Below are 25,937 nucleotides of genomic sequence, written 5' to 3'. Positions count from 1 at the left end.
CTTGGTTCATAGTAACTTTTAAGTGTGCTGTCACCCACTGTCTCTTTAGTTCATGAATGTGAGTATATAAGGCCTCACTCTTGGGGTTTGTTTCTTGAGCAGTGAGGGCTAACCCAGAATCTAGCTTCACTTTTCACCTCTTCTTGTTTTCCTGACAGCCTAAGGGAGAGGATAGAGGTTGTGAGCATGGGCTTTACAGGACAGGCACTTCTCTGCCACTCCCTGTGTGACCTTTGACAAGTTACTTAATTCTTTTGAGTCTCAGTTTTCTTTATCTATAAAATGGAATTGATAATAGTAGTTATTTCATTCATTTGTTGTGAAGATTGAGGACTGGAACATTGCAAGTGTCCAGTGAAAGTTACTTGTGATAATGAGGATAATGAAAGTGACAACAGTATTGATAAGAGGAGGATCCTGTATTCTAGTGAGACAGAAATGGTGTAGAAAAGGGACTACCCTATTGAACATTAAACACTAACATTTAAGAATTCTATAAACTTGTATATGTATATGTATGTGTATGTATATATGACTATAGGCAAAAATGTGCAGTTCATCTACAAATATATTTGGATACTTATGTACAAATTAGTGAATTCTTTGAAAAAGGTAACAATATAATTTATACACTTAAAGTTTATAATCAGACATATAAATATCTATATATTCATGAATACACGTAAGTCCTGGAAGTAGGTTGGAAGATATGTGTGTGTGTCTGAAATTGGTGAATTTACATTGCCCAAAATAAAAATGATAATAAATATAGTGAGTTTCTATTTATCAAAAAAGAGAAGGGAAAAAAAAGCCGTGTTCTTTCAGGTGAGCTATCACTCTTTTTTTTACAGTATGTATTTTATATGAACATATTTAACTATTAAACTTTGTCCAAAACTGGGAGAAGTGAGCATTAAATAACGTGCCACCGACTTACTCAAAAGAAGTACAAATGCTATTAACCAAAACATGTATTCATTTGTCCTAATATTTCTCTGAAAATACAATACTGAGAGGTTACTTTCAGATGATTGTGATTTGACAGGGTGCCAGATGTCACAGAAGCCTTATTCTATCTTTAAAAAGTGACTTAAAGGCAGGGAATACATCACTTTAGTTACAGCTCCGTGAAGTAGTTCATAGTACTGCACAGTGATGACATCACAACCTTGAGATCCTGACTGTGTGGACAGTAGATGCTCAAATATTTGCAGCATCTCTGGGCTCTGAAGGTCAGTCTGGTGCTGTCCATATAAGGGCCTCCACTTGGACCACAATAAACCCATCCTAAAAATCCCGAGTCTCAAAGACTCTTGCTGTACTGAATATATCTAAAGACTGTACAGACACTGGCTTACTTGTGAGAGAAAAGTTTGCACATTTCTGTTTGAACCTGGACCAGCCTGGACCAGTTCTAGCTCAGTCCCAGCCCCTGGGCCCTAGATCTAATCTCTCCTCTGCACTTAGACCTTTACCTGTAGGATCAAGCCTGGTTTGATAACAGAGTTCAAATGAGGTAATGCTTTGAAAAGTGAAAAATAACTTACAATATGTGAGAATACCAGTGGTAGTAACACTGGACTTGGAGTTACCTGGACTCTGGTTTATCCTTGATCACATGTAGCTGTGGAATCTTAGGCAACGATTCAACCTCTTGGCCTCAGTTTCTTCACTGATAAATGTCGGGGCTGTTTTTCGGGGGAGGTAGGGAGGTGGAATAGGAAGAAAAAGATGGACTAGGACCCTCTTGGCTGTTGCACTTGCCCTATATCTCTGATAGGGCAGAAGGCCCCATCCCAGTGGTACTGGACTCATCGTAGCACATCATCACTGTTTGTATCGTTTCTTTATTCCAAGCCAAGCAGTTGATGTCTAAAATATAGACAGATTTTTGGCTAAATGGGGTTAAGACAATATGCCAATGAAAGGAAGTGGTGTCCTTTTGCCTGGGCAGTTTTTATGGCCAAGAATGGTATGGACTGGGAATTTCTGCTTAAAATCATCTGGGGATCCTCTCATCATGTGCCCATATCTTCCTTGATTCACTGGCTACATAGCTACAGAAATGGATTTTGCCTACACCTGGATACCCATGGTATCCCAGGATTAACTTCCTTGCAACTAGACTCCCTCAGTATTGCTCTTCTAGGTAGGTGTAGACCGGGGCTGCTTCCCCTGGCAGTGCCCTGTTCTGAGCATAGTGTGCTCAGCTATGGAAGGCATCTGTGACCTCCTCCTCCGGAGCATGGGTGTAAATCCAGCTGGAGATGCTCTCAAAATACCTCAGAGTCTTGAAACAGGTGGAGGACGCAGAGATTAGATTCAGGCCTTTAGACAACCACCACCAGGGGTAGTGGGCTAAAGGGATATTCTCTGTGCCCTCCAACAGTGCTTCTCAAACTTGAGTGTCATCAGAATCACCTGGAGTGCTTAGTAACCCTCAGATTGTCCGGCCCCATCCCTGGAGGTTCGGATACAGTGGGTGTGGGGTGGGTCCAAGAATGTGCATTTCTCGCAATTTCTTGCCAGTGCTAATGGCGCTGGTCCGCATTTTGAGAGCCAGTGTTCTACAGCTTCTTTCTTCCTGTTTAACCCTCACCATCAGAAGATAACGTGGGGCTACCTTGTGTTGGCCAGTACCCGTGACGGAGAGCACCACGGCTTTCCCACAGTGAATAAGGCCCTGGCCAGATTGTAGTTTCTCACCGTGACCACTAACCCCATTTGTGGCAGTAGAATAGAATTTTAACTATTCACCTGTTCTTGAGGTTGCATCTTATCTCAAATTAGAAGGTCATCTAGTTCGGTGGCTTCCAAAAGCCAGTTTAAGAACCAGTGCTAGGCTGATTGTGTAACCAAACCCAAGGAACTTGTTAAAAATACAAATTCTTTGTCCCTGCCCCAGGATATTTTGATTTAGTAAGTCTGGGATAAGGCCTGGGGACCTGTGTTTTTAACAATCTCCCCTGATAATTTAGTCCACTTCAAAGGTGTCTATCCACAGGCCTTGAGTGTTTCTTTCCATGGTCACACACACTGTGTTCAGTAACACGCAGCTATTCTGAGTATCTTTGCCCCAAACTTAGACTGTGCCTTTAGTCAAGGGATTAGCAACCTTTTAAAAGAAACATGCCCAGTAGTTCTTTATTTAGTTTTTCCCCATCAGAGGTGGCAACGTTGGTGGAATGGCCTTGGGTCAGCCCTTTAAAAAGGCTGTGATGGGCACTGAGTTCTTCAAAGAAGTGCCATTCCTGGCATGTTTGGAAGTGACTGCCTGCACTCGGGCAGTCCACCCAGCCCCTTCGGGACCATGAAGAGTGCAGTCGCCCCAGTTTGGGATTATCAGAGAGAGGGGAGGGCCCTTGAATAAACTCATTGATAAGTTTAGCCCTTTACTCATGCAGCAGACCATCACTGGGTGTCTCCTCTGGGTCAGACATGAAGGTGTGCTCCCAGGATAAAAAGATAAACAAGACACGGTTCCTGCCCACACCGTGGATCCCACACTTCTGAGTCCTAACTTCAGATGCTTAGATACATGCCATTATCTCCTTTTCCTCCTCCGACACGTGCATCTGTGCCCGTATACACACCATTTTCAGCACAGAAACTCATTTGGCATGGATGCCAAGGATTGCCAACGCAGCCCTAAAACAAGGAAACAATGTCCACTTTAAGGGTTACTTTAGTATCATCTGCACAGTTTTGTTTTAGGTTGCAGATCACACAGTTGCCTTTTAAAATTTTTCTTTTAAAAGAAAAATTGCTGTTGTCCGTCCTCTATGCTAGAGTTGGTTCACAATCCATTGGAGGAAAAAACAAATTTATTGTGTGTTTGCAGAAGATAATTCCTATCTTTATAGAGGTATAAACACTAATATTAATTTAAAAATCTAATGTCTAGTATCCGGTTATTATAAAAATAGGTGCATTTTTCTTTTTTTTTTTTTTTTTAACTTTTTTTTTTTTTTAATTAATTAATGTATTTATTTCTTTTTGGCTGTGCTGGGTCTTCGCTCCTGTGCAAGGGCTCTCTCCAGTTGCGGTGAGCGGGGGCCACTCTTCATCGCGGTGCGCGGGCCTCTCACTATCGCGGCCTCTTGCTGTGCAGCACAGGCTCCAGACGCGCAGGCTCAGCAGCCGTGGCTCACGGGCCCAGTCGCTCCGCGGCATGTGGGATCCTCCCAGACCAGGGCTCGAACCCGTGTCCCCTGCACCGGCAGGCAGACTCTCAACCACTGCGCCACCAGGGAAGCCCGGTGCATTTTTCTTTACAATTATTTGTCACACTGGATCCAAATTCAAATATTTTACGTTTATATACACTTATATAAAACGGACCGCTTTATATTAAAATGCATGTAATGCTCCTGTCTTCTCCAGTTTAAGTCAGTCATCAAAGGATGCTCAATCCAGCTATTTTTTTTTTTTTTCTTGAGCTAAATATAGTGAATCATATAGTTTGAAGGTGTTACCAGCCCTCTCTGCTTTTAAGCAAGAGAGAATGTACTGTGGAAACCCTGTCTCTCATTTTTAAGGTCACTGATTGGGTTAAAAAGGCAAATGCCTTTTTTTGTTGAACTTCCTTCAATTAAGCCGTTAACCTTTTAAAATAAGTATATTCAAGAAATCTATCAAAAAAAAGCTAAATGAGATTTTTAACAAAATCCTGACAATTTCAGCTTAAACATATACACAGAAACCATATGTGCTTAGGAAGAAATATATACACACAGGCATTGTTTACAGTGTGTGTTTTTATATTTGGAAGACATTGAAGGAAGAGCCATTCCATACATACATTATCTGAAATGTACATCCAGATAGCCCACATAGATTTCTCCATCCAGAGACAAAGATATCTTTATCCGTGGTAGGTCGACAGACAGACTGACTTCAAACTTGCACTTGCAGTGTGGGTTTTTTTCCCTCATCTCCGGGTACTGCTTTTCAAAATCGCCTCAGGCTATAGGACAGCACCTCAGATCCCCAAGGCCCACTGCCTGGCTCCTAATAGCCACTCTCCATCTGTGTCACATGAACAGCTGATGAGATCGCTCCAGTGTCTGTATTTTGGAGAGCATATCCACCCAGGTTAAAATGCTAGGGTTGCCAAGGAGCAGTCAGAAGCCATTAGTGTGGGTGAGAATTTGCCTTGCAGCAGTTCCTTGGCATGGTGGAAAGCATGTATGCATGTCCCTGCTTGAGCTTGTGTGTGTGTGTGTGTGTGTGTCCTTGTGCAAGTGACCCCCTCGTGTACATGGGTGTGTAGGGAGGGTAGACAGATGAAGACTAGACTCCATCTAACCAGTATTCAAAAGTCAAATGCCTTCGTTTCCCTGTACTCTGATTAGTTCTTTGACTACTTGGGGTCCTTTCGACTCACTTTTTCTTTTTTTTTAAATCATAACAGACGGCAAAGAAAAAGAGAACAGCAACTTCGGGGTCATGCTCTAGTGTTTGGGCAGATGGAAGGGAGCTGCTTTGCCTTGGGGCAGGGTGGTTGTAATGAAGTGGCCTGTCAGTCTGTAAATAGTGAGGGTCATCTCTTCCATGTGATGGAGGGTATCGCATTGCAGTGAAAATGGAAATGTCAATAAAATTAATCTGCCAGCTCTTTGCTGTGGCTTTTCTGCTTCTCTGGCCAAAGAAGGTTGAGGGTTTTTGTGGTGCGAAAGGAAAAGAACAGGTATAGGGAAGCCCACCAAGCAGACGGGACAGGTTAGGAGGCGAGGGGCCTGTGGCAGGATATCCCACGTGGCCCCATCCAGGAGGAGGGAGCTGGTCTGGGAATGAGCTGGTGGATCTATAGCATTTCCCTGGGAAGCTTCGGAGCGTCTAGCTCTGGCTACATTGAGCACAGAGTTTATTGTTTTAGGCTTTCTTGGACAAGGTTTTTACTTAGCATGGGATTTATGGCATTTACCGCTAATGAATGTCTATTCTTAAATTACAAAAACCCCCCATCTCAGCGCAATTCCCAGATGTCCTTCCAGGACCCTGGCTTCTTAAACACCAGCAGGGAGCATAAACTCTCCACTTCTCTGTTTTCCTCTTTCGTGTGGCTCCAGGCTAATGATGTGCAAGGAAAACACGGCCATCTATAAAGCCCCAGTGCTGTCCCCGTATTCTTCATTTATTTTGCATTTGATTATGCCACAAGTCGGATCTTGTTTCTTTCCTTTTTTTAAAGTTATTAGTTCAAATATTAATGTAGGGATATGGCATATATTGCTTCTCTTGATTGATGCCTTCCCAAAAACAGGAAGACGTGCCCGTATGAATTTTAAGAAAGTAGGGGTCCTGCAATGCCTTGCCAGAAGAGTTTTTCAGATACATAATTTAGATGCCCTCCAGGCAGGCTTTCAAGGCATTTTTGCCGGAGGGCAAGAAAAAATAACTATGACTGTTAAAAGTAAATGATTTTTGCTAATGCACAATTAATGCCAGAGAAAAAGCACAGAAGAGAAAGATGTTGATAGAAACTTCTGATTAAGTAAGTACCCTACCTTGATGTGCATCTTTTTTTTTTTTAATGACAATGATCAGTGGTGCAGAGAGCTAAAAGTTTTCATGTCACGCGGATGCTGAGTCCAGGGTCATCTGAGGAGTGTGATTAGTTCTTAGTGTGCGTGCTTAGGAGGTGACAGTTCTAGGAGGGGCTGAGCAGGCAGTGTGTTATGTGCAATGAACAGTGACACAGTTACTGTCACCTATGCAGGCAGCCTAGAATACATAGACTACAGAACATTTAACTTGATTACCCTACAGTATGTGTTCACTCTGGGCATGGGGATGCATTTTCGCTGAATGGGTTTTCTGACGGCGGTTTTCCCACACTGGATTCCATAATTGACAAAGAACTACTGCACTGTGTCAAGAGCACAATTAGAATGGAATTAATGATATGGGCGAGTGTGAGACACACAAAATTAACATTTGAGGAGGTCTGGTTTAATTTTGTCTTTTACATATTTGTGTCTCCAATTATACTTTAATGAAAGAGAATATACCCGCTTAATGGATTTCTTTCAACAAGCTTAGCTGAGCTCGTCATTGGTCGTTCGTTGTTGTTGGCACCCTTTCCTGTGTTTTCTCTAATGTATTTTCATTTCTTTCTACTAGGGGATGGTTTAGACAACAGTGTAGCCTCACCTGGCACAGGTGACGATGATGATCCAGACAAGGACAAAAAACGCCAGAAGAAAAGAGGCATTTTCCCCAAAGTAGCAACAAATATCATGAGAGCATGGCTCTTCCAGCATCTCACAGTAAGTCAAGATGAAAGAGAAAAATAAGTTGTGTTGTGTTGCCTTCTCCTAGCAAGTTAGATGGACTCATACAGATTTTTTTTTGAAAATAGTGCCTATTTTCCCTTTCTCGAAATCTGATGGTTAACAGAGCAGTTAAGGTTTTACCAACTCTCACCACCCCCCCCCCCCACAAAGAGTACCCTGTAGAAAGGAGGAGTTTTTGTTTCCATAGGTCAGGAATGGACCTTATTAAAAATGGTCTAGGGCCCTAAACAGTATATATAAGTAAATGTGTTATTTACGCTAAAAGGTATGAGAGCAGCTTCAGATAATGCAACTGCAACCGAGGGAAACAGCTGTAAGGAGCTCATGAATCCATAAACGTTGCCGATTACACTCGTAACGAAAGCCATCTCCTCTAGCAGGCAAAAAAAAGCACTTTGCCACATGCATGTCCAAGCTCATGGTACCAGGGGCAACTCTAATTGCTGAAGCAGCTTGCAAACATGTCACATGTTTATACGACAAACGCAGAAGGGTTATAGGTGCTATAACGCCTTTGTTTCTAAGGTAGAGATTAAAGATTCGTTTTTAGCGGTTCAAGTCCATTATTTTATAAGCCGATCTTGTTCACTTGTGGGAAAAGATCAACTGTGTGCAGCATTTTTAAAGTAACAGTTTATCTTCCTGTTTGCAGTCGGTTTTTTGCATCATTTTGTATATACCATTGACTCTAAGACCCTCGTGACAAAAACATTACAAGATATTTTTACAGGGGAACTAAGCACTCATATTTTACTGTTCATTTGGAAATTCTGGGAAAATGGTGAAGATGTCAGAGGCTGTTTCTTGCTATGAGATTGTTTTCAGGCCTTTCTATTTAGGCTAATGCTTAAAAATAGAGTAGCACATTGAAAGCTGAAGGTCTTTGATTATCCAACTTGTGGGTTGCCATGCTGAATGACATTAGTTACAGTGTCATGGGTCCAGCACAAGGTTCCACTTTTATTTATGGCGGTAGCAGCTGATCTGCTCTTGTAGCAGAGCTACAAAGGGCAAGGGGTTGGGCAGGAGCAGCGGTGGGGAGGTGGGGAGGGCAACGTGATAGATTCACATTCCTAAATCGGCCATTTTGATGTAAGGACATTAGTAGCAAGCTAAGGTGTATCGATCTGGCCGGTGGTGTCAGGATTAGCTGGGAGAACCAACGAGGCTGCCGCGGCAGTGGTTATTCTTGCCTTGCAGCTATGGCCATTTCAAAGGTCAGGGCCCTGCGCTGACTGGACTCAGAGGAATTAGACAGAACATGCAGTCTCTGGGCTGATTACTTAACCAAAGACAAAATAATGAGTCCTAAGCAAATACTGACTAATTGAAAGGGCTGTAAATCCATTACATATTGGTCAGGGATAATCAGGAGTATTTAATCACTTTTATCTATTCAGGAGCACTGAAGCTGCAACAGCAAAGCCCTGAACCTTGCCATGTGGTTATTATTCTCATCATTATCAAAATTACTTCACAGCTGTTCTTTGCTACATCACCTCAGCTGGAGATTTACTAACCTGTAAAATGTTTTTAATTTGGAAGTCGAATGAGTGTGAGGGGAGGGGTTTCTCATTTTTAACTGAAGGTTTGTTTGGTTAGAGTAGCAAGTAAGAAAGGCAGGGTAGGAGCGAGTGGATGGCAGGCACGCCGCCTTCTCCCACCAGCAGCTCACCTGTCTGGCTTCCTCCCTCTGTCTTCCTTCATGCCCGGCCTTCCTTGGTTGAAAATCAAGACTTCAACGATTGCTTTCCAAGCCAACATCCCCATGTATTTTCACAGAACAGCAGGATCTTAGAGAATTTGGCTGCTTTGTTTACAAAACCAGGAAACTCAGACCCAGAAAAGGAAGTGATTGGCTCAAGGTCCAGCTGCAACCAGGACCCAAGCCTTTCTTGTCCCCAGCTCCGTGCTCTTTCTACCACATTATGATGACTTTGCGAAGATCATGATCACCTTTAACAGTTGCATATCAGTCTCACAGCCTCTGCCATCAAAATGCTCAGCGTCAAAGGGGGGAAATATGGAGAAGCAAAGTGCTGTTTGCTTTACTTGTTTTTAAAATTTTCCTGCTCCCCCAACCTTTCCGAATAGAGAAGACTTACTTTGCACCTCTCTCTTGAGGCCAACTCTCTCCTTCACCGCCCAGGTCTGTGCCTTGAATCTCCCGCGGAGTGTCCAGAGCCCTGCTGGACCTCCTGCCTTGCCCTGTTGGTGCCTTATCTCCCACCTCCCTGTCCTGGATTCAACCCACTGTGCGCCATGGCCACGGGCGAGGAATTGTGTGTGGCCACTGATTCCTGGGTGCTCCTTGTACTATACACTAGGTACTGTGTACTATGTACCTTCTCCCCACCCCGAGGTTGCTTTCATCTAGATAAATGTGCATGAGGCTTTGTGCAGAATTCTCTGTCCAGCTGAAAATTTTAATTAATGCCTGTCCTTGGAGTGGGGAGAGAAGACTCAAATAGCCTGAGCCGGGGAGTCGGGAAACCAGCATTTCGAGTTCAGTTTTCCTGTGTCCTGCCCAAACCTCAGTTAAGTCAAGTTCTCTGGACCTTCCATTCCCCTATTTTTCAAACAGATCTGCATGTTGCAGTCTCCTTTCCCACACTCATGTGTGTTGGTTACGCTCAGAGAACAGTCAGAGCACCCCTGTGCCCCAAACTCCTGGCCATCCTCTCCTCTCAGTCCCCCCCTTCCTTTTTATTTTCCATTAAGTGCTTTCTTTTTCTCCTCCCCATGACCTTCTTTCACATCATGCCCCTTTCATTACTTTCTCCGCTGGCTTTGTCTCTCAGTCTGTCTCTCTGCTCCCCTCCCCAGCCTTTTCTGCACCTCCCTTGTATGTAAGGAAATTCTCCTGGGCTTTCTCTTTGAAAACGTCTTCCCTCTTCATCCCCACGTCACCCCAACTGCAGAGAAGAGGTTCAGTAACTTTGATGAAGATGGTTCTGTAAAACTTTTACTTCCCAATCTTTAATGAGCTGAAAGATTTACTCGGCTATAATTCTGAGCGCAGAAACCAAGAATAGAGACCCCTAACTAACGACATGTTAATTTAGACCCCTTTTCTTACACGCACTAACAGGCGTGAGGAAGTCCTTGGAAATAGAGATGCCCCACTATATTTTTCTGTCATTTAATTAATTTCAACTTTCAAAGTGAAATGTTGGCTCTAGCTCACTGAAAATAGATGTAGTCTAAATTATTATTTCATGTAAATTTCTCTACAAGTGCATGATTCAATGTGCATTCCTTCATTATTAGTCTCTTTAACATTATTTCAAACTGGTTTGTTCCCTTTTGTGCAGTATGACCTGTTCTTGTATTACAATAATCCCTGATGTACCCTTTTTTCTTTCTTTTTTTTAAAAAGAGGCTAATTGAATTATCTCATTATTTTAATTTGTTAAGCAAATGTATTTTGCATCTCAGGATGTGTTCTTAAAGAAGGGCGCTGCTGAGGCTTTGCCCCCTGAATGGGCCATTGGCCCATTTTGACATTCATGCATTCATTAACTAGCAGAACATAAAAGAACTCTGGTTGTATTTTTTTTTTTCCAAACACCCAACCAGCATGGAGCAACTTTTCCCAATAAGCCACAGGGGTCTCTCTACATATGTTCTCAACTGCAAGCTATTGTCACCTATTCTGAATACCTCAAAAGGCCCAGAGAGAAAAGAACCCCACCTCAACAAAGGCCAACTGTAGCAATTGTTAAGTCTTAGTCTCAATATGACAAAAATCATTAACCTTCAGTTTTCTTGGAAGAACAAGTTCCACTACAACTGTAACAGTTAAAACAATCTCTCAAATTCCTATGCACCACCAGCTTTACGGGAAAAGGTAATAAACTCACAGCTAATCGATGATATTGAGGAAAATATTTAAATCCAAAGTGGCCTCAAAAAACCAAACTCTGATGAATTGAGGAATTTCCATAGTCTGAGTTAAGCACTTTGAACTTGCTTAGTCTGAAGCTAAATAATTAGTTTGTAGTTTCTAACTACCAATTTCGAAAATGTCCTTTAAACGTCACAATAATTTTCAGGAAATGAATTCATATAAATATTTAAAGGCTCACAATAATTTTAAGGAAATATATCCATGTAAATATTTTTTTAGAAATTCAACTAGCAAACGCATCGTGTGTTACTGTTACCCCCCTCTTCTACTGGTGGACGGCTCTGCCTGGCTTCTCAGACTAAGAAATCTAGTGAAGATCGAAGAAAGAATCTGTTGGAATGTATGTGCTTTCGCTGGAAAGTACCCAATGGCAAAAAAACGTAGGGAAATCCTAGGGAAGTATATTCTTTTCCCTAACACATGGAGATTATGATATCATAAAAGTAAGCCTGCCATTACAACTGTTTTTATTTAACTTCAAAGATAGTTAAAGAAAGAAACAGCAAGAAATAATACCCGGGCTGACGGTTTATTCTTAACCATGAAAAACTCCTCCACGCCAAGAAGCCCTTAGTGTGCTCAATTAGGCTCTCAGGCACCTTCTTTTCTCAGGCACTTCTCTTGCCACCTTCAAGAGCTCCCCTAGTTGTGCTGCAAAGAATATATTTGATCATGGAATGAAAACAGGAAGTGCTCACACACAAAGACACCACTTGCTCATACCCGTTTCTGACTAAAGATTTTCTTATTTGAAAACATAGGGATAAAGCTCACCCTCAGTGGATGTGGGACTTCTTTCAAAGCTATGTGTACAGAATCAGAAGCAAATTTATTTTAAAGTGATATAACATCATGCAGCCTGCTGGATGCAGGTTCTAAAAACTCTGCCCTTTGTTCATGGCAAAATGCTTCACCCCTCTCCATATCTCTGGTGGTAAAGCGAGTGGAATGAAGCGTGCCTCTCAGGTGTTCACCAGTTTCACTCCTTGCCTATTAGAGTTTGTTCATGGGATTTTGTAAAGGTCTCTTTTGAGTAATGAAAATGTGTTTTAAAGTATATTGTCCTACAGAGACAATGCACCCAAGTAATGAGTAAATACGGCTCCATGTTACGTAGAGAAACTTGTTTCTTCTCCAGTGAATTCAAGACCATATGACAGTCAACCTAGTCATCTCAAATTTTTTATTGTATTGTATATGTGTATACACACACACACAAACACACAGAAGAGAGAATGAGAGAGAGAGAGAGAGAGGAGAGAGGGGCGAGACTAGACCATTTTGCCTTTTAACTGGTTCTCTTCATCTTGTATAGATCCAGACAGTTTCTTTTCTCAATGAGGCAACACAGTGTCAAGGTTAAGAGCACAGGGCCTGGAATCTTCAACACAGTAGCTTTTTGATCTTGAGCATTGAGGTCTCTGGACCTCAACATTCCATATCTGTAGAATGGGGGTAATTTTAGAACCAACGTTGCAGGCATTAAATGAGACAACGTAAAGCACTCAGCTCCATGCCTGGCTCTTGTAATAAGTACATACTATAAAGTAACTATAATTTTGTCTTATAATCTAGTTGAATAGCTACCAGGAGACTTTGACCAGTTGAACTGGGCAACCAAAATTACCACATACTTTTCCTGGGACTGTGTGAAATGGAGAGACTGGCTTTGCCAGACAAGTCCCAAAGGCCCCTCGGCAGGAGAGAACATAGTCTAACCTCCACCTTCTAGAGCCATGTAAACATTGGATGGCTGCCCAGTGGTGCTAGGTGATCGCATCAGAGAGTCCTGGTGCCCATGGAAAGCCAGAGCATCCTGGTGAGCCTTCTGGGATGGGGGTGGGAGGTAGAAAAGAAACTGGCTGTGAAATAGTTCGGAACGCCTCAGCTGGGGCCTCCTTTTGGTAGAGAACCTCCCCTTCCCCATAAGGGTTCCAGTACGTGAATAGCATTTAGAATCTCCCGCTTCCTCAGAGTACCAGAGTCTAGGCTCTCTGAGAGACAGCACAGTGTGGGTTTTTAAAAAGGGTCACTGGATGTGAAATTAGGCTTGGGTTTTAGCTCTGTGGTCGTAGGTGAGCTATTCAACCACTGAACCTATTTCCAGACCTACAAAATGAAAAGAGTAAATATGTGCTCTACTTAGCTGGTTGGGTTGCTGCAAGGCTCAAATGATGTGGTCAGTTTGTAAACTGTAATGTGCTGCACGAAGTTGAGTACTTTGGTTTTTGGTTGTGAGCTTGGGACTCCAGCAGCTTGAGGCCTCTGGTACCTCATGAAATCACCACGAGTGAGAGACGCAGTGCAGCCTGCCTCGTTCTTCTCTACCCCAGTTTCTCCATTTGTCCATTTCCACAAGGGTATCCATGGAGACACTGTGATAATTTCCATCATTAGACGTCTTTTTAAGGGCCTCGAATGGTAAATTGAATCAGTATTTCAGGGAGGTTAGTTATTTCTACTTGGAAATTAGTGCCCTCATGATTCTGAGATCTGTCTACATTAATGCTACTTGCTATGGGCCAAATTAATCCCAAATATAAAATGTTGGCCTTACTTACACAGTGAAAGATGGCCTCTCTCATAGTCAGGGATACAGATGTGCACGGAATGCGAGTGGGGCTCATGGGCTGAGACATGCTTGTGTGGAAATGCCTGTGCAGAACACACAGCTGAAAAACACCAGCAGAAAGAGCCTCCCGCAAACATGCAGCAAAGTGAGGCCGCCCATAGCCTTAGCCTTCGCATTGTTTTCCTGCTTGCCAGGAGAAAACATCTGTGAATTATTTGAACGGAACCTTATCCTAGAGATCGGCTGAATTGGTGTCATCTCTGTTTAATTTTAGGAAATGATGTCACAATGCATTAAATAACAATGCTGGGTGATTTATTTTCCCGTGGACATGCTGTCCTAAGCATTCCTCTTCTCTTGCAATGTTTCCAATTAACTGTAAGCTTGAGTGTTCTTCCTATTTCATAATGATTTTGAGGGGTGGGGGCTGGAGATTGGGGTGGGAAGAGTGGTAATTTCAGAGGTTGCCGAGGTTCAGAGCTAATGGCACATCCGTCATGTTCTTATTGGGGCAGGAGGGTACTGAACGTCCGGGCTGTGATCATCACTGGCAACCTACAACAGTGTTGGTTTTCAAGAATGTCTAAAAAAGAAGGCCTGAACGTTCTGATCCTAGCCATGCAACGAGCCACTAGATAATTTTAATAGCGACCTGCATACTGTAGCTTCTGCCTTTATCAAAGTTTCCATGCACTCCCTTCTTCAGTAAAGAATAGAGGACATAAGTCAATTCTGTGTGCCATCTGTCGTCGTTTTTACAATTTCTCAAATTAAAGAGACAGGCCAAAAATTTAATGTTATGTTGAATCCTAGAAACTCCTCTAGAAGAAATGAAATTGCAACTAAATTTACTTTGTCTGTCTTGAGGGAAAGAAAAAATGCATGCTGCTGTGTCATAACCTTTTACTCGCACTCCCAATTTGGTATTTAGGATTGGATTATGAGGGGTTCTGCATGTGAAAGCCTGCTGTGTTTCGGACTCAGCAGCCTTTGTCCACATTCTGAATGACTTTGAGGTAAAGTCCCCAGTACAGTGGCAGCAGCAGTGGCCTTTTGTGGAGGTGATGAGATGTATGGTCTCCTCTACGCAAACACGTCTGGTCAGGACATTTCAAAAGTATATCAGACAATCCCATTGATCTCATCTGAGATAGACTTAGAAAATTAAGTCCCAGATTATGAGCTACGAGCTGACAGACACATTTTAAAAAATAAGTAACTGAGGGAGAAGACTGAAGAATGAAATGCTTATTAAATTACCATCAAAAAGAAACTAAAATAATTATTAGCTCAAAGTTTAGCACCCAGTTTCATAAAATATCACTCTAATTGTTTAAAAATACATTAAGGAATTCAAGGAGATGGAGAATTGAGGACCCTTGAATAAAAGAAAATAGAAGGCGTGTGCATATCTGAATATTCAGCTATTTAAAAACTCCAAGAATAGAGTGCCATTAAATGCTGTTTAGTGAAACCCGTGAATATTCATTCAGATCATAGAGAAAATTTCCATTTCTTCATTCCACATGACTACAGTTTGCAAGTGTATTCTGTGGAGAGGTGGAGTTGTGGGGAATTAAAGTCCAGTTTGACTAGGTTATGAGAACACTCGCTGTCCCTCAGCTTTGCTGCAGAATAGGGTCATAAAGTGACCCTTAACATTCAGGATTCATTTTGATTTTAGAGACTGTTACTGCACAGATTTCAGAGGACTCCTGGAGATGCCCTGTCTTCTCTGTGCTGTAGTCTGCTTTTGCAATTTGAAACAGATTATGATGTGCAAAGATGATATCCAGCCCCACTGCTCCCATTAAGGAATAGTGACTTGGGTAGGAAGCCTTAGGTTGGTTGAATGGAATTTGCCATGTTACATTGACGTGCTGCATACCACTTTCTCAGTTGATTGGCAGCAGTTGTTTACAGTATGCAGAGTAATCACTGGCACCCTTTAAAAGTGTATTATCCTCTTAACACATAATAGTAATGCCATTTTCATGCTTTTACATTTGCTATTCATACTTTGAACTGCCAAGTCCCAAATCTGCCAGAACTAATTTAAGTTGTTTTTATCTAATAGTGGATAAGTTGTCAAATCACAATATAATGGCAGATAATTTTTCTTAAACTATAGTTTTGCTTCTTGGTTATAATAGATAATATGAATATTTGTTAACTCTGACTTGATTGTCCACAGAAAGAAAAATTACAACTCAAGAGACTATTATTGCAGAATTCTGTGATGACAAGAAATGACGAGAATATTATCTAGTTATTCTGAGCATTATAGGAAATTAACATGAGCCACTAATCAGCCCTCTTCCAACCGCCCTGACCCTCAATTTACTGATACTTGATTTGCCTAACATAGCCAGATAATGGAGATCTACCCTTGTTAATCCCAGCACCAAATCTTGTTGCTGCTCTTAATTTTAATACTTCAGTTATCTGATTATAACTAGCTAGACATATTTACTTTTTGCATCATTCCCCTACACTCACAAGTATTCCAGAATTAATTTTGACTTGGAAATATCTGGTGATTCCATTACTAATAGTTTAGAAAAGGGTAATCCCGTAACTCTGGTCATCCTACAATTGTAAAATGGCTTATTTCTTGCCCTGGGACACCTGGTGTGACCCTGTCATAAGCCAACAATGAACAACCCAAGTGTACTGGGGGTGGTGCTACACTAGTGTTTCAAAAAGAAAAAGGCTTTTATCAAACAGAATATGTGAATGCTGGATTATTCCCTGTAAATTTGGTGACATGTGAAAAGTTACGTGTTCCATTTCAGTGTTTCAAGATACCTGCAGGCAGCTCATGAGTTGTTACACTTGTTTTAAACCCTGCCTCTCAGTGAATTTTAAAAAAAAAGCGGTAAGAAAAGAATGCATGGGCCATATGAGATCATTATTAGCCAGTTATAAGCTCAGTTTAGTTTTTGCATTAGTTTCTAGGAAACCATAAATTTAGACCCATGTGGAAAAATCCCACCGATTACTTGAAGGCACTTTGATGAGGACCCCTCTTATCGCTTAATCCTGATGCTTTTATGTTTGCTGGTGAACCACTTAAGTGATAATCAAATATGACCATGTGGAAAGGCATCAGTTTTTAATATGACCTTTGTTACCAGCCTGGGAATCCTTTCAAAACAGTTTGGACTTTTTTTTTTTTTTCCCCAGAGCAAGTTTAAAGGAAAGTGTGATTTAGTTCTCTTTGGTTTGTACATGCTTATACTCTCTTATCAGTGTCTATCCCAAATACCCCCCTGCTTATTTGAAATATATATAATCAATTAAATAGAAAGGGGCTGCTTAAATTCTCTGGAATCTATGGTTCGACAGGATTGGAGCAGACAATGGAAATGTTTGGAATTCGTCACCGAATCAGTGCTTCTCTTACCTTTAGATAGCGAGGACAATCTGTTAATTCTCTGTGCTCTACAAAAACAAACAAACATTTGAGGGCAGGGAGAAAGAAATTCCTCCTGTTTATAAGACTGTATAAATATACCAGAGGTGGCAGCATTCAGAGCAATTCAGTCAGCCTTTTGCCCTCTGAGTTATCTTGGGCAAGTCAGTTAATTTTCTGAGTGCTGGTTTTCTCATCTTGTTGTTTTGAGGGTTAGCTGAGATTAGAAATAGCCCTTTCAAAAAAGCAGAATGCTCTGCAAGTATAAAATGTTCTTCATGAATGTTTTCGTATAATCCACTGAAATAATTAATTTGCTCTGTCTTAGCTCCATGAAACCTGAACCTTGGATATGGGTGAAACACTCTTCAAAGAAAAATATTATACTCGTTTCTTTAGACCTAAGTCTGTTTTGGAATGAGGATCAAATCCTACCGTTAGCATGATGCATACAAGGAAAAGGGAAAAAGATCTTGTGCACCATTCATACTGTGGTGCAGTGTTAGTGGCATCATGAGTCAAAGTACCTTTTGAAATTGCATAAACTCAAACTTTAAGAGAAAGAACGAGATGATAGCAAACTAACCTCACTATAAGCTTATTCATACTCGTGTTATTATAACTTTGGGACCAGCTCCTTGGAGGTTTGGACATCTTTGTTCTTTATTCATAAACTTTTCATCCTGAGAATTAATGGGTTCACCAGCTTGCCACTTTTCATCCTGGTGAGGATGAGCAGTTTTACATCTCTAAAATGGCAGTCTCATAGGCCCACTCTAAAGAAGGTGCAATCCTGTGAGAGACACAGAATTATCTTATTGCAGCCAGAGACTAGTGGGAATATTATATTTTTTTGAAGATAGTTTCAATCTGGGTGCCAAAATCAGGCTACATTTGATTCTACATTCAGAGATTTGTGGATGCTACAGCTTTTAAGACAGAATCCTCTGGCTGAAGCATAGAATATGTATGGGAGAATAGGGGGGAAAGTTCGGAAAGGTATACTGAGGCCTTAGGTTTAGACACATAAGCCAGATACCTGGGTAGAAAACTCTGTGGATGTTAGAAATGAGACTGCAGTTTCAGAGTGTGGGCTGATCTTTGTAGAAGCAGTGCTTGAAACCATGGCATTGTGTAAAGGTAAGGAAGGAAGAGAGCGCAGAGAGAGGGGATTTGAGGATAGAATCTTTTTAAAAGCTACGTTTAAAGGGAGGAAGAGAGAAGGTAATGAACAGAGATAAAGAAAGCAGATTGGTAGGAGCATAATCAGATCATGTGAAGAGAGAAGGAGTTTCAAAGTAGAGGAAGTAGATTCTGTAGAAAGATCAAGGACAATGATATTAACTAAAAATAAGCCTTTGGATTTGGCACTTTGGAGTCGTGGTCTGTCTCTGAATTCCACGGGACCGAAGAGTGAGCAGGCAAAGTTGGAAGGGAACAAAGGAAGAACAGGGAACTGTGCGTAGGGGTGGCAGCGTTTATCAGCAGAGGCGGATCAGGTGAATCAGGTGTTGCATCAGCGGTGGGAAGGGATCCTGGGGAGAGAAACTGAGGTGTAGGTGTTGGGAGAGGCGGGGTGGGAGGGGGTGAAGAGAATGACAATGGATAATCGAAGGTTCAAGAGGAAGCCAATGAAGGTGGGGTCAAAACACAGGTAGAAAGGTGGGTAGGAGGCAGACACATCTTGTAAAGGGTAGGAAGAAAGCTGAGGGACTTGAGAAAAGAGCTTCTCTAACTGGATGAGTAGGAACTGTGGAAAGTGTGATCCAGAGCTCCAGAGCGAATTAGGAAGACACAGCAGGGTGGCCTCGAGCACATAGGGCCAGGCTGGAATGGACCTGCTCCACCTCATTGCAGCCTTTCCCAGGTAGAGCTCAGGAACCCAGGAGCAAGAGGGCAAAAGGAGACAACAGGAAAAATCTAAGCCTGGGATTGACAGCATGTGTGACAGGGAGGGTTTTACTTAGAGAACTCTTTAAATGGCTGACTAATAAGTCAAAATTCCCACGAGATATTCTTTCCTTGGATTGTGACTGAAAAAGGATTCTATGGTTCATCTGAATAATGAAAAAATTAAGAAACGTCAAGATATTTTTGGAAAAGAAAAATGAGGACGGTCTTGCACTGAGTGTTATTAAAATAGATTATAAAGCTACAAGGTGTGGCACTGGCTAACACAATAGGCAGAATGATCATTTGAACAAAATAAGAATACACAATTTAATCCAAATATATGGAGATATTTATTAATTTTTTTTAAATTAATTAATTTATTTATTTATGGCTGCGTTGGATCTTCGCTTCTGTGCGAGGGCTTTCTCCAGTGGCGGCGAGCGGGGGCCACTCTTCATCGCGGTGCGCGGGCCTCTCACTATCGCGGCCTCTCTTGTTGCGGAGCACAGGCTCCAGACGCGCAGGCTCAGTAGTTGTGGCTCACGGGCCCAGTTGCTCTGCGGCATGTGGGATCTTCCCAGACCAGGGCTCGAACCCGTGTCCCCTGCATTGGCAGGCGGATTCTCAACCACTGCACCACCAGGGAAGCCCGGTATTTATTAATTTTAAGGACATCACTTCAAATCAATTGAGAAAAAAAGAGTAATTCAAAATATGGTTTTTGGTTAGTGGTTTAACTATTTTTGAAAAAAACATCAAAATGAGTTCTGCATTTAAGAGTTCTTTGAAGTAGATTTAACTATTTCTCTTTCCTTTATTTAGTGAAATCCTTTCAGAGCACACAAGCGAAGAAATTATAAAGAAAAATGGTGACTGATTTAATAAAACAGGAATAAAAATTAATAGCTTTTGAATGTCAAGAAAACACCACAAAATAAAGGCAAACATGAAACTGGCAAAAATATGTACATCATATAACAGGCAAAGGGTTAGTGTCCTTAATAAATATGGTGTACAAATCAATAATGAAAAAAGTACAGTAGAGGGGCTTCCCTGGTGGCGCAGTGGTTAAGAATCTGCCTGCCAATGCAGGGGACACGGGTTCGAGCCCTGGTCTGGGAAGATCCCACATGCCACGGAGCAGCTGGGCCCGTGAGCCACAACTACTGAGCCTGCGCGTCTGGAGCCTATGCCCCGCAACGGGAGGGGCCGCGATAGTGAAAGGCCCGCGCACCGCGATGAAGAGTGGCCCCCACTTGCCACGACTAGAGAAAGCCCTCGCACAGAAGCGAAGACCCAACACAGCCATAAATAAATAAATAAATAAAATTAAAAAAAAAAAAAGTACAGTAGATAAAAAGGCACAGGTGAATAGATCCATTCACAAAAGAAGAAATACAGATGGCCAATAGGCATTGAAAAAATCTTCAAGGTAATTAGTAACCAAATTAATTTTTAAATCAGCAAGAAATTTTTTTTATAAAATTAAGAAAAACTAAAAAAAATTAGTGTTCAGCACTGTTCAGAGTGGAAGGAGATATCTGGCTTAATAATGACTATAAATATTGGCTTAGTCTTTCTGGAATTTAAACTGGTAATATGCATTACTATTATAACTGTGTTCTTATCCTTTAATCCAATAATTTAGTTTCTAGAAGTTTATGATAAAGAAGTAATAAGATACATACATAAAAATTAAGCAAAATTGTGTATAAAAATATTATTTATGATAATAAAACATTGACTATTCCCTAATATTCCATTATGGAATATTGTGGAATATTATATAATCATTAAAAATTATGTTCTCAAAAATACTTTGAGGTATGGAAAAATCTCTCAGTATCTTACCAGGTGAAGTAAAACAGATAAGGCAGTATGCACGATATGACTACAGTTTTGGAAAAGAAAATATTTGAGGATATATGCGTAGAAGAACAAATGAAAATGTTAACAGTGATTATCTTTGAGTACTGAGATCTGGGTGACTTTTTTAACTTTCTTCTTTATACTTATCCATATGTTCTAAATTGTCTATAAAATGTGCATTGTATTTATACTACAAGACAATAAATTTTATTTTAATAAAGAGCCATGCTGGGTAGAGGGCTAATAAAGTGTGGTAGTACACTGGGAACACAGGAAGCCCACTGAGCAGCTGCAAGTCCAAATGAAGATTAAGAGGGAGAACAGAGAAGCAGGGAAGGAACATTTTAAGGTCTGCGATCTTGGAAATGCAGTATCTCTGCTTGACAAAATCCAGGGCTGGGGAAGCGGAGATGGATGACATTGGAATGAAGAGAGGCAAAATATTAGAAAGGTCTTTGTCATATATACTGAAGCCTTCAAAAGTAGAGGCAAGTGGTAGGGGGAAGAGGAACATTCTAGTGTGTACAGAAGCCACTGGGGAAGGTGAAAATGGCTTAGAGGTCAGCATTCTCCACAGCAGGGGAGAAGAATGGCAGCAAATGCTGTGAACTTCATGAGAAAAGTGAGTGGAAAGTCTTAGGTCAGGTGCTGGGAGCAGGGAATGAGAGAGAAATGGGGAAAGTCAACAGTCTGGCCTCTCTTCCCTGATTCCAGAGGGACTGATATGGAGGGAAAATGGGTTACTTCAGTGGGAGAGAGTCTTAGCCAGTTCAGGCTGCCATAACAAGTACCACAGACTGGGGGGCTTAAACGACAGAAATTTATGTTCTCACAGTTCTGGAGCCTTGAAGCCCAAGATCAAGATGCTGGCAGCATGAGTATCTGGTGAGAGCTCTCTCCTTGGGTTGCAAATGGCTGCCTTCTCACTGTGTCCTCACATGGCCTTTCCATAGTGTGTGTGTGTGGGGTTGGGGGAGGAGTGGAGAGAGAGAGAGAGAGAGAGAGAGAGAGAGAGAGAGAGAGAGAGGGCTCTTCCTCTTCTTATAAGGCCACCAATCCTACGAGATTAGGACCTCACCCTTCTGACCTCATTTAACCTAAATTACCTCCTAAAATCCCAGTCTTCAATTCCAGTCACAGTCGGGGTTAGGACCTCAACATACGAATGTTGCAGGAACACAGTTCAGTCCATGGCAGAGAGTTTTTAGGGAAACAATATTTCAGGACAAACTCAAGTTTCAGAAAGTCAAGGATATGGAAGTTATGTTTGTGGAAAAGATCAAAGTTATTTTTACTCCCTGACACAGCAGGTGAGGGCGAGGGCAAAGGAGCCAGTTAACTTAGGATGTGGCGAGACAAAACAAAGGACCAGATGGCCAAGAGTCGTGCCTTGAGGATAGCAGGCCGTGGCTTCGAAGGCTGTCTAGGTTACGGTGGAAGATTGAAGTAGAGAAACCCAAACAACGATTCCTGAAATGTTTCCCTGAAGCACCTGGACGGAGGAGGGAAAGAACAGCAAGGAAGGTGTGGGGACAAATGCTCAGTCCGCTAAAGGAAACCACAGACTGGGTTCCTATTTTGGTCAGGCTCAAGGTTTGTTTGATCTAGCGGTTTTTCCTTACAGTTCAGTTTTACATATGCTCCGGCACCCCAACCAGCTTGTGTATCTTCAGGAGGTTTTTCCCCCTCTTTCTTTCCCTTCCTCGTGGTGTTTAGATCAGGGAGGGGAGGGACTGGGGGAACTAAGGTCGGCGGACAGGCTCCCTCCCTGGTTGGTCAGGCTGTGCTCCTGACCCTTCTTCGGGACCTGTGATTAATACGAGCTTTGTAGCTGAGACTTGGCAAACCCCACGCTCCCCAGGACTCGATTCATAATTCACAGCAAGCAGGAGGAGCGGGGTCTTTGTGGTGGCTTGTTTGCTCTCTGCAGCACAAAAAGCAATGCGTTCTGACCTTCACTGTTATCTAATCAGGAAGTAGCCCGTCCTGGCGTGTGGTTGAGTCCTCCTAGGGCCCTCTACAACTCTAAATTATGTTCCACCTCCCCGGATCTGGGGCACGCCACACTTTACATTACTATTGTGTATCTTAAAATAAACAGCATCGCAAGCTGTTTATTTTGGTGTTACTATGTATGCAATTTTAAAACAGTGGTTACTTAAACAAATGTCTGTGTTCCCACAGCACTTGAAAGCCAGTGTTTGCTCCTGTGGTTTTGGGTTTTGTCACTTCTGTTTGGAATATATCTGAAATCCATGCTGTGAGCAATTGGAATGAACCTGGCAGCACCTAAGACAGGACTTGTTGTTGGGCCCTGCCCTTCACCGTGTGCAGCTGTCTTCCCCGGCCCGCCCCCCTACCCTCGGTAGTGCCATATGCACGTGCACAAACCTGAGATTTTATTTTCTCTATGGGGCGCTCAGTTTATCCCCATGAGTCATCTAGAGGGTCATTTAAGTTCCTCGATGCTGTGCAGTTTAACTGAATAAGTGGTATTTGTGATGATTCTATAACAAAATACTGCTTCCAAATACTAATGTAAAATCATCATTTGTGTGCTGTAGATAGAGCGCTTATTCCATTGACACAGCTGGGGCAAGATGAATGAGAAGAGGGGCAGTGGAAAAGATAGATGTAAAGTTTTGATAGTGACTTGCCCGGTGCCCTTGAGTCCTTCTGCCTCCACTGCCTACAGGCAGGGGTGAAGCAGGGAGGGCCAGTGTCAGCACAGACAAGACTTGTGGGCAGGCGTTCAGTTTGATTCACAAGAGGCCACTTACTAGCACTGTTTCTTTGGGCAAAGTTTTCAATATCTCCAATTTCTTCATCTGTAAAATGGGTAGGATTGTCTGGGTGGGAGGGGGACTGGATTAAATAGACTATGTGAAATAGCCTATCTCAGTGCCTTGAACTGAGTAGTGGTACTCAAGAGTTAATCTTTCCCTTCTTCCTCCACCCCTCACACCAGGACATGAATTATAGCTGGGGGTGGTCTGGGTGTGGTCCCCTCAGCTTGAAGCTGCAGTTTATGTAATGTGGGACCCTCAGCATCTGATCTGGCCTGCTGGGTGATGCTTGGGATAGTCATTACCCTGAATCTGCTTAACCATGGCAGATGGGACCACAGCACCCCAGACTTCCTTCTCCATTCCCTGGCCCATTTTTAAGGAAAGAAGCATAGAACGATTTGAAGTTCTGTATTATATATGTCTCACTTCCTGACACTGGTGGAGATATCTAAAAGCAAATTGTAATCATCTTTCCATCTTGACGACATACATTTCTTCCATTGTACTGGTACATGATAAGGGAACTTTGGGAATAGATTTACTGGTTAATGAATGGATGGATGAAAAGCCTGTGGATTCTTGGGTATTTCAAGAAGTCTAAATTCCAGTTGTATAATGTATTGCCTTTTATACTCAGACTAAAAATTGGTCTACACAAGTGTAATGTTATTCTCACAATTCAGTTGTGTTAATGAAATAAGAACTTGCATATATGGTTATTATTTATGTTTTCTGCAAAAATCAACACTACTTTGAAAAATTTAGATTATAAGCCTATTATATTGAAATTGCGTAAGATAATAAGGCTAAAACACTAATTAGATGATGTGAGTCTTTATTGGCTAGATAGGCACATTTTTCTCTCTTCTAAAGCATATATACAAGGCACTAAGCTGTGAAGAAGTGAAAAAAAGTATCCCTTGACTCATTTAGATACAGGCTAGATCCAGTAATTGTTTTTCATTGCTCTCTATGAGTCCATGAAGGTTACCATGCAAGATTTTTTGCGTGTGTAGATTTTTTATTCCAAATACAAAGAAAATACTCAGTGATCATAGAGAGAGTGAAAGCTTGGTTAAGGGTTCAGTGTCTCATTAGCTTAGTTGCCCTGGGCAAGTTATTTAACCTTTCAACAGCCTCAGTTTCTTCCTTTGTCAAATGGGGATAATAATAATTCCTCCTCCCAGGGTTGTCAGGATACAGAAAGAAGATAATGCATGAGCAAAGTATTTACCACATGGTCTGCATTAAATACCGGGGAAGGTTAGTTCTTATTATGTTGGCCCTTTAAGGGGGAAACATATTTTTTTAATTTTCAAAATTATTTTGAAGGTGAAATAATGTCAAAATTCTTGGTGTCATTGGTTCATCTCTGTCTTCAACACTGTACAATCCCATTTCCCCAGAAAGAGCTAACCACAAACACATAAGAGGGGTGTGGGATAAAAATAAATGGGGAATAATGTTGGACTAAACTAGGTAATCTCCATTTTCACTCTTCAAAGCTAAGAGGGCATCCTACCTTCCATCCTTTCTATGGTTGGCCAACCTTGTGACATACTCTAGTTAGTGCTATTTTTCTTTCTTAGTCTTCTTACTCCCTTCCTAATAATTAGACCTAATCTGGCAAGCTTTCTGTATATGTTAATTCTTTCTCCCCAGTTTTGGCCACCTCCAGCCATGTTGTCTTTGTCTGGTTTGACTCTATTTCCATCCTTCCTCATTACTTTAATCTCCTATATGTCACTTACATCCGGAATTAAGATAATTGTGTTATTTTCTATTGGTCTGCCTCATCGAAAACAGCTCAAAATTCATATTACGAAGAGAATGAAGGAGAATGTACTTTTTTGCCCCAATAACATTAGATGGCATAGTGACAACTGTGTGTTTGTTAAAAAGCAGTTAGCACAAATTAGAAATACTTCACAACAGATGTGTTTTGTGAAAGGATATGCTAAAAAATTAAACAGAGAATACTTTCCGGTTATAATTTTAGAAAAATATTGTGCAATGAAGCAAATTTACAATTCATTTAAAATCAACCTTTTTATAGAGTGTGTGCCTTCACGATAAAATTTTGACAATTCTGCAATTTGTTTCAGTGTTTCATTGAGGGGGTGGAAATCCATCTGCTAGTTATTTTGGGGGACACCATTACATCAATAAAATGATTCCAAAGTTGTACACA

General features: G+C 41.6%; 1 protein-coding gene across 9 annotated transcripts in view; it reads left to right on the top strand.

Moving 5' to 3' along the window:
* The window catches only part of MEIS2 (Meis homeobox 2), a 199,512-nt gene that overhangs the window by 53,701 nt on the left and 119,874 nt on the right, over positions 1-25,937 (top strand). For all 9 annotated transcript variants that reach the window (XM_068548932.1, XM_068548921.1, XM_068548924.1 and 6 more), the window contains one exon: positions 7,126-7,271. In XM_068548932.1, coding sequence (XP_068405033.1) covers positions 7,126-7,271 — 146 coding nt within the window. The remainder of the gene's footprint in view (positions 1-7,125; positions 7,272-25,937) is intronic.

The sequence above is a fragment of the Eschrichtius robustus genome, chromosome 1 (assembly GCF_028021215.1).
Source record: "Eschrichtius robustus isolate mEscRob2 chromosome 1, mEscRob2.pri, whole genome shotgun sequence".
Taxonomy (NCBI): Eukaryota; Metazoa; Chordata; class Mammalia; order Artiodactyla; family Eschrichtiidae; genus Eschrichtius; species Eschrichtius robustus.
Note: the sequence above shows the minus strand (reverse complement) of the source record. Positions and strands in the feature narration are given on the sequence as shown.